Source organism: Salvelinus sp. IW2-2015, unplaced genomic scaffold, assembly GCF_002910315.2.
Source record: "Salvelinus sp. IW2-2015 unplaced genomic scaffold, ASM291031v2 Un_scaffold16552, whole genome shotgun sequence".
In the NCBI taxonomy this organism is placed as follows: Eukaryota; Metazoa; Chordata; class Actinopteri; order Salmoniformes; family Salmonidae; genus Salvelinus; species Salvelinus sp. IW2-2015.
This window is the reverse complement of record NW_019957641.1, coordinates 140,898-150,090: the sequence shown is the minus strand read 5'-3', so window position 1 is coordinate 150,090 and position 9,193 is coordinate 140,898. Positions and strand designations below refer to the sequence as shown.

At 47.1% G+C, this 9,193-nt stretch overlaps 1 protein-coding gene and 1 non-coding gene across 2 annotated transcripts in view; both read left to right on the top strand.

The window, feature by feature from the left end:
• The window catches only part of LOC112080877 (ubiquitin carboxyl-terminal hydrolase 34), a 65,065-nt gene that overhangs the window by 39,665 nt on the left and 16,207 nt on the right, over positions 1 to 9,193 (top strand). Inside the window, exons 46-59 of the mRNA XM_070442739.1 lie at positions 5,071 to 5,221; positions 5,437 to 5,515; positions 5,614 to 5,667; positions 5,766 to 5,861; positions 5,968 to 6,032; positions 6,329 to 6,404; positions 6,554 to 6,601; positions 6,766 to 6,831; positions 6,938 to 7,018; positions 7,115 to 7,200; positions 7,789 to 7,957; positions 8,237 to 8,311; positions 8,382 to 8,533; positions 8,891 to 9,112. Of these exons, the coding sequence (XP_070298840.1) occupies positions 5,071 to 5,221; positions 5,437 to 5,515; positions 5,614 to 5,667; positions 5,766 to 5,861; positions 5,968 to 6,032; positions 6,329 to 6,404; positions 6,554 to 6,601; positions 6,766 to 6,831; positions 6,938 to 7,018; positions 7,115 to 7,200; positions 7,789 to 7,957; positions 8,237 to 8,311; positions 8,382 to 8,533; positions 8,891 to 9,112 (1,420 nt within the window). The remainder of the gene's footprint in view (positions 1 to 5,070; positions 5,222 to 5,436; positions 5,516 to 5,613; positions 5,668 to 5,765; positions 5,862 to 5,967; positions 6,033 to 6,328; positions 6,405 to 6,553; positions 6,602 to 6,765; positions 6,832 to 6,937; positions 7,019 to 7,114; positions 7,201 to 7,788; positions 7,958 to 8,236; positions 8,312 to 8,381; positions 8,534 to 8,890; positions 9,113 to 9,193) is intronic.
• LOC111971152 (small nucleolar RNA SNORA17) lies at positions 7,397 to 7,526 on the top strand. Its single transcript, XR_002878232.2, has one exon. It is a non-coding gene; the product is annotated as a small nucleolar RNA SNORA17 (small nucleolar RNA).

Sequence of the window (9,193 nt, the reverse complement as noted above, 5' to 3'; positions counted from 1 at the left end):
CGGCCTTGTCCAAGGCACCAAACACTGATCCAGCGGCTTGATCAACGTGGCCTACACGTACGACAACCTAGACACAGGTGAGAGAAACCACCGAAGACAAGCCCTGTGTTTCAGTGTCACAACTACGCATAGCGTGCTATGTAGTACTTAACTACTTATTATGTTTGTGTGGGCAATGTATGTGTTGCACACTCTCCTGCCAAGAAAGGCTTTTGAATTTGAAGACAGGGAACAAATGATTGGATTTGATGGAAGGCGTTTAGGCATGTCATTGTAAAGTTCTCCTATGGTCATGGGGTATCAGTGTGAATGTTTTTTTACTAAAGGTTTCCTCAGCCTATCTTGACTTTGTTTACTTCCTGTTCTCACCTGCAGCAGTTTTAAGCCCAATCGGATCCACCGGTCCCGCCATGAAAGGTGAGCTACATACTTTAACAAAATGCTTAAATTTTAATTCACATGGACAATTAAAAGCCACACTTATTGTTTTTTTTTTCAACAAAATTTTACGCTGAAGTACAACTTCAGTAGCCTCCTTATCCATTCTTGTAATGTGCCTTAAGGCACATTGTCTTGTGAATGACTCATTAGACCATGTGAAATGACGACGTTATTCCTATGTTCGCAGTGACCCACTTACTCCATGTGGCTCTGGTGAGCCTGGGCCCCTGCTGCTCACGGTCAAGTCGGTCTGGCCGCAGCGACCCACCTCCACGACTGGCTCCAAGAAAGCTCACTCCTGCTGGTGCCGGAGGTGAGATTCTGGGGGAATAATGGAGACACTGACCCCCCCGCCCGGAAATGAACTGCCTGTCTAGTTTTGTCCTTCATCCTTGCTGTTTTTTCTTCCCCTGCCTAAAAACATGGCCCTCAGTTTCGTTTCAAGTGTAACATTTGTGGGTCATTTCCACCGAAAAATATTTGTCTCTGGGACAGAATCTAGCTATACCGTGATTGTTTGGATCCTATTTTGGCCACTGAAATACTAACTATTCTGTGATCCGCTGTGACCTTGGTAACAACATCAAATAGAGGGAAGGTGTTGACGTTGAGTGTGTCTCTTGTCCTTCTCAGACGGCGGTGCGTCACGAGGCGTGGTACGGCCTGTACAAGCTGTCCCTGTCGGCGTTCTGGAGGGAGGAGAGTCCATCAACAGGTCCTTCCTGCTGCTGGCCGCCTCCACGCTGCTCAAGTCCTCCCCGACGCACAGGCCCTCAAACACTGCGTGGTGGGTTACAGCACCCACACACACTTGCGCGTATAAGACCCGATGCTACAGACACACACAAGCACAATTTTGTTGTACTGTTATACGATAAAAACAAATGTGGTTCGTTAGTGGGTTATTCAATTCGCTAGGTTCACGTCAAAGTACACATACTCTAATTATAAGTATGGCCGGGCTCTGTAGCCTGATGCTGCTGTGTGGTCATGTGTTCAGGTGGAGGATATGAAGAGGAGCCCGTGCTGAGGACGGGCTGTAAGGAGTACTTCTGGCTGCTGTGCAAGCTCATCGGGACAACATCCACGTCAAAGACGCCAGCCAAACCATCTGTTGGACGCTGGATTGCTTTGCAGACACCTGGCCGACTGGCATACGGGAGGTGGTCCAACGATCTTCTAAGACCAGGTCTGCGTTGAAAACGGCGTCCTATTGCGACCATGGGGCCCCCGAGTCAAAAAGAAGTGCGCTATATTAGGAATATGGTGCCGTTTCCGGACACAACCCCAGGTCTCTATTGAAATAGATGTTTAATGTGTGATGGCTTGCGCTTGTCCCACATTCATTCTGGAGTATGAAGGCCAGCTCAGTTCAAATTACATACAAGACAAATACCGTTTTTTAAACCACTTCTACGAAAAGTTTTGCTTGCTCAAAACATTGACCCCCCCCCCCCACCCCATGTCTCCCGCTCCCCAGCCGTGAGATTCCTGGACCAGCAGGACGGCCATCGAGGACGACGGGCCTTCACGGGCCTCCTGCGCCCTCGCCACGCAAGCGTCCTCAACACAAGCCCCCTTCCAAGTTCTAACCGAGAGGGCCAGGAGTTCCTGCCGCGACGTCCACAACCTGCTCTTCCTCCTTCCCAGCCTGGCCGCCCACGGCTCCAGCCAAGTGCAAGCGCATGCGGCCCGCGCCGCCGCCTACGACCTCCTGGTGGGAGACGGTGAAGGCTCGGTTGGAGAACTAAGACTGCTTCACAACTGGGTCATGTCCCAGCACAATGCAGAGTGAGAAAAACGTTAGGAACCGTTGAAAATGTTTACTAGGAAATATTTGTCAATGAGAGTAATGCATTGGTAGGAGGGTCCAAGGGATACAATGGCTATTGAATTAGACATTGTGCTGGCTGACAGAATCTGAAAATAGTTTTTCGCCCCCTAAACTGCGCCCTAGCTGTTTTCTTTGTGGGGTGGGGAGTAGAAATACTATATACGCTGGCTTTTTAAACAATCAGCCCAATAGCATCCATTAAATTCAGGGCTTCCGTGTGTAATGTCTGCGCTTCCATGATGGCATCAAATGAGTGAACCAAGTTGGTTTATTAAAGTTCAAGGTCATTTTTTGAAATGCTATGATTTAAGAATATTTTCCAGCATCAATCAAACAATCTTAGATCCGTATATTCTATTAGGCTCCTGAACCATATGAATATTTGTGTTAATGTTAATTAAATTGACAGCCTCTCACCCCGTACAAGTGGGACTACTGGCCCCACGATGACGTGCGTGCGAGTGTCGCTTCGTAGGCCTCCACTAAACCTGGGGGCCACCTGCTAGCCCTGGCTCCACTATCAACAGCTACTAATGATCCTGAGGCACGCCAGGGCCCGTCTTCACTGCGAAGCGTCAGTCCTCTCTATATTAGCGTGGTGTCCTTTTTCACAATGCTGTAGTTTGTACGGGGGCAATTTCGCCTCATTCACGCCTGGTAGATAGCAGTGCAACTGGATGATCCACGGCGGCCCATTTTGCGCAGAATACTCATCCCACGACGTGCTTTTTCACTCCCTCTGCACCGAAAGAATGCGTTGATGTAGAAATTGTGAATGTTTGTTTAATGAGAGTTTGTGTGGTTTTTTTTTCCAGTACGCAGAGGAGATTAAGCACAAGACCACCTTACTGGAGCTCCAGAAGATGTTCACCTATCTCATGGTACGCAGCCGTGTCTCTCTCTCTCTCTCTCAGCCCTCTGTCTCCACACCCTTCTCATCATCTCCTCAGTCCTCAATCTGAACAAGAACAAACTGACGTTGTCCCCGTGAGAGCCCGCTACTTCTTTTTGCTCCACTCATCTGTCTTCCATTTGCTTCCTCGCTGCCGTTTCCAGGAGAGCGAGAGGAAGGCGTACAACCCCCCGGCCGTTTCTGTAAGACGCTACACATGGGACAAGCAGCCCCTGAACACGGGCCGAGCAGAAGGACATGACCGAGTTCTTCACCGACCTCATCACCAAGATAGAGGAGTGTCCCAGGACTGAAGAACACCAGTGTAAGACGCTCTTTGGAGGCGGTCATCACCAACAAATTGGTTCCGCTGGTAAAGAATCACTTACTCCTTTTTTAAAAATGTTTACCTGCAACATTTCCCTAGTGCAAAAGATTGTGTAAAGTGCAAAAACTCATCATAAACCGGAATTAAACCACACTGCTGATTACGAGGTTTACTGTTTTGTGGCACTTTCACTATTGCCTTTGGTACTATAAAGAAAATTCACTACAAAAGGGTCGCCCTTAACATGTGTTCATTGCACTGGTGTGTGTGTGCTTTACACACACATTCTCATTCCAACTCATTTCCCCGTCCAACAGGACCCTGTACCACGTGAGTCAGACAGCCGAGGAGTTCTACACAGTCAGGTTGGCCAGGTGGCCGACATGAAGAAACATCCTACGTAAAGGGCAACATCGCCGTCAACATCGTTTAGAAGTGCAACCAAGTTTTTGGTTATAGGACTGGGGTTTACCCTTCCAATCCAGTCTCATATCTCATAGCACTTGGTAGTATCACACTGCCGCCTTCCTTATTCAAAGCTTGGAATTCTTAACTCTGGCAAATTGGCAACTTTTCCGGTCAAGTCATCCTACGTCCGTGCTCTGTTAGTCCGGGGTATTTTCTACGCTCCTAGTTCTAGTGGGCATACAGTACTGCTCTGGCAATGTTGCTAGAGACTTGTTGTCTTCGGTGTTTCCTCAGGAATCTCTGACGAGGTGACCATCAAAGGACAACTCTGGAGGGGACAACATGTACACCTGCCTCCCAGTGTGGCAAGAAAGTACGCCCGAGAAGAGGTGAGTCGACGCGAACCCTTATGAGAGGAACCCTGCTGGTTTCTACTGAAAATAAGCCAGCCCATCCTACATGTGGCGTCGTAGTTGTATACTAGACATTTTGGAATGGTTGGCTGGTTTTCACATCGATGTCAATAAGTTATTTTTTTAATGGGTTCAAATCAACATCTCTAGTTTCATCCGTTTTTTTTTGTATAAGGACTTGTGCTTCATTAATCTCCCTTCCTTTTCCGTCCTTCTCCTTCCAGGGCCTGCTCAATGAAGCTGCCTCGCATCCGAGCTTCAAACACCATCGTTACACCTTCAACATGGTCCACCATGATGAGGAGAAGGTCAAACACGCACTTCCTCCTTCCCCTCCCTGCGCCTCGACAATGACCCCCTACAACTGGAGGACTCCTCATGGCCAAGGGCGACAGGAAAAGGAGGGTAACGCGTCACTTCCTGTTCCGACAAGACCCCCCCCCCCCCCCACCGCATGATTTAGTTTCTCATAGGCTCTGTACTAAACTTCACTTGTATCACTGTGTACTAGTCGTGTGTTTTGAAATCAGGTTGAATAGCAATATGCGGATAATTCCTTTTTCGTAGTCTGTAGAAAGATATGAAAACAAAGTAATGTCTGCACCTCGAATGGTCGGCAGTGATTTATCGGCGATTTAATATAACGTTTTTATCCTCTTGGTATTTTCATCTATCTAGCCTATCAGAGGTTAGCTGGACCAATAATTGGAGGAACGGGTTGCTCATTGATGTGGTCCACTATGTCCTACTACAGGTTTCCGGGAGGAGGGTGAGGCTAAGGTGGCGGAGAGCTACGAGTACGACCTCATCGGCGTCACGGTTCACACGGGCACGGCCGACGGCGGCCATTACTACAGTTTCATCCGGGACATCGTCAACCCGCACGCCTACAAGAATAACAAATGGTGAGGAATATCTCTGGCTATACTATTGAAATCAGATCAGTGGGGGAAAAAAAAAGAAAAAGAGGTCTCATGTTATTGCCTTACGATACGATATACTTTCTTGACCATTTACATGGAAGTTAATTCATGACAATCGTTTGATTGACATCTGTGTGCTTTTGAATTTTAGGGAATACAACTGACTGCAATTAACTTAATTCGTTTGATTTTCTCAGGTACCTATTCAACGATGCCGAGGTGAAGCCCTTTGATTCAGCCCAGCTAGCCTCCGAGTGCTTCGGTGGAGAGATGACGGTACCCCCCCCCCCCCCCCCAAAAAGACAACGCTCCAATGTTTTACCGTTAATTAATACTTTTAAATGTTTTGTCTCACCTACATGTTTGTCTTTTAGACAAAAACGTACGATTCTGTCACCGACAAGTTCATGGACTTCTCCTTTGAGAAGGTCAGTTTCCTTCTAAATCATTTTCTAATGTTTAAATGTAGTTTTAATGATGCGATGGGTTTTAAAGTTGACAGTTTGTCCCGTGTCTCGCACTCCAGACCCACAGCGCCTACATGCTTTTCTACAAGAGAGTGGAGCTAGAGGAGGAAAATGGCAAGGACTTCAACTTCGACGTTTCTCCAGATCTACTCGAGGTACCCGGCTGGTTACAATCGCATAGCGCTCTCCTTTCTCACATTCTTTATTCTCAAACTTTGAAATGCTTATTCTGTGTTAATTTTTTAAATTTTCTCTACTCAGTGGATTTGGCAAGACAACATGCAGTTTCTCCAGGACAAGAACATATTCGAGCACACATACTTTGGGTCAGCGGCACATTTTTGTACTAGCCATCACGACTGTACTTTTTCTGAAGCTGGAATGCAGATGTGATATTATTGAGAGTTTATGTTAACAGTACTTTGCTTATGTGCCTGTGACTTTACCCTGAAATGTATAACCAAATTGGTTTTACTTATGAAATACTGTCTCAATTACCGCTCATATGCAATCAAATATGGTCGTGATCTATTAACATAGTGTAAGTTATGTAGGATGTTGTGTTGGTGGATAAACTGGTCTGAGATCAGTGTTGTGACTCTCTCTGTACTCTTACCTCCAGGTTCATGTGGCAGCTTTGCAGCAGCATCCCTAGCACTTTACCAGACCCCAAAGCCATCTCCCTCATGACTGCCAAGGTACGACCGCACTCCACTAAAGCCTTATTCTCAACCATAGAACTTAATTTGAAAAATCCTTGACCTTTTCACCGTTTTTTAATTTTTATGGTTTTACCTTTACACTTTTTGAATATACTTTCCACTCTCACACTTCTCCTTGGTTACAGCTTAGCACGTCGTTTGTCCTGGAGACGTTCATTCACTCCAAGGAAAAGGTGAGTTGTCCTTCCTTACTGTCAGTGGATGGCTCCCTCTAGTGGCTAGATTGCAGTCTGGTTATTTTTCAGCGGTTTGATTTTATGCCCTCTGTTTTACAGCGTGGTAGATGGTCTGTAACTTCTAGCAAGGGTTTGTCTACATTTTGTCTGTGTGTTTTCAGCCCACCATGYTGCAGTGGATCGAGCTACTGACCAAACAATTCAACAACAGCCAGGCGGCCTGCGAGGTAAATTGACTGTTGAAGCGCAAATCAAGGGTCCACATATTGTGCTGAAATGGTTTTCAATCATTATCAGGGTAATTGCTAACTTCCTGTCGTCATGGTCTTTCAGTGGTTTTTGGACCGCATGGCTGATGATAACTGGTGGCCCATGCAGATCCTCATCAAGTGCCCCAATCAGATTGTTCGACAGGTGAGAGCCCCAATCAGATTGTTCGGCAGTCACACACACACACACACACTCTCACTCACACACACTCATACTCTCTGCCCTGTTGTCCCCCATCAGATGTTTCAGAGGCTGTGTATCCACGTCATCCAGAGGCTACGGCCAGTCCACGCCCACCTCTACCTACAACCTGGCATGGAGGACGGGTAGGACTGGTTGCTTATGTACCAATCAATCATCCACCCACTCAATCACTCACAACTGAGAAACATGTTCATTTGTAAGCTTTATAACGTTAACAATTGATGGCTTACACAAATTTTCTGGAGCATTTTTCTCACATTAAACTGGTTTGTGATATCCCATGAGTCTATAACGTGGCTTTTGAGCTGATCATGTTTTGCTGCCACTAGAGGCGTTGCAGCGTGACATCACAGTGTTGTGTCTGTGTCATTAGCTCGCTGAAAGGTGCCATGTGTCACCTACTTGCCCTAGCACTGTGGGCACTTGGAGAGTTTTGTGGCACAACATTGAGGAAAATGGTCACTAACCAAAGAAGTTTCAATTTATAATGTTCTGGAAAAACTCAGGGAGAACTCCACTATCACCTAGGTTATGTTCAGTAGGGTACTCAACAGAGAACGTTTCAACATGCTTTGCAACAGAAAAAGAAAATTAGACTTTCTCATTGAACAAGTCTAGGTAGTCCCTTTGTTTCAGTCCATCTTCATTTGTTTGGTAATGAACATGACCTAACAAGTTGTCTGGTGTCACTTCCTGTGTGCGGCCTGCAGGTCTGACGACATGGACGGGCCGGTGGAGGACATTGGCAGCCGCTCGTGCGTGACGCGCTTCGTCAAGACGCTGCTGTCCATCATGGAGCACGGCGTCAAGCCCCACAGCAAACACCTGACTGAGTACTTCGCCTTCCTCTACGAGTTCGCCAAGATGGGAGAGGAGGAGGTGGGTCGTTGATAACAACACTCTAGACACTTTTATCCCAAAGGACTTAAGTGTGTAAAGATGAGTCCCAAATGGCACCCTATAACCAACAGAGTGTACTACTTTTGACCAGAGCCTGCTCTCTGAGTGCATACATTTTCAGTATGTTTTCTGTGATTCCTGCAGGGCTAGAACCCCATGACCTTGGCATTACCTCACCAAGATACATGGCTGAAAGGGTTTTTAGAGAACAAGGTTTTTGCTAAGTCTGTTTTGTTTTCTCTTTTCTCATACCTCCAGAGTCAGTTCCTTCTGTCCCTACAAGCCATTTCCATCATGGTGCACTTCTACATGGGCACGAAGGGGCCTGAGAACGTAAGTATACACTAGTTGTGTGTGTGTGTGTGTTTCTGTGATTGGGTGTGTAATGACCTGGTCCCTCCAGCCCCAGGTGGAGGTGCTGTCTGAGGAGGAGGGAGAAGAGGAGGATGAGGAGGAGGACATCTTATCCCTGGCGGAAGAGAAGTACCGCCCTGCCGCCTTGGAGAAGATGATAGCTCTCATCGCCCTGCTGGTGGAACAGTCCCGCTCTGAGAGGTAGGGCACTGCCGGGCATGGCATAGCACCACTTGGGACACAGGATAGCAGTCTATGGCACAGGGATTTGACCTGCTACTAACAAAGTGGGATTTGTCAATGTCACTGGACAATCTGAGTATCACCCAGAACTAGACATTGTTGTGACTAGACAATTTGGTATTTACGTTTGCTGGGTCACAGGAAATGTTCATAGCTTTGGCACAGCACAACATAGTGTTGGTAATACTGCCCAAAAGTTAGCTAGAAATACTACCACATATAGCACCCAATTTATTCGCTGTTGTCAGTATCAAATCCTCCCCCTTCATATGTTTAATTCGTTATCTTCTTTCTAATCTCCTTTTCTCTCTCCAGACACCTGACTCTGTCCCAGAGTGACATGGCAGCCCTGACCGGGGGGAAAGGCTTCCCCTTCCTCTTCCAGCACATCCGAGACGGCATCAACATCAGGCAGACCTGCAACCTCATCTTCAGCCTGTGTCGCTACAACAACCGCCTGGCCGAGCACGTACGTTTAACGCGCGCACCAAATCGCACGCACGCACGCACCCACAAACAAACACGTCGCTGTTGTTAATGGCAGACCCTGGCCGTGACCCCACTCTCCGAGGGTGTCTCAGGGAGAGTTGGGATTTGCAAAAAGCACAGTTGGTATTA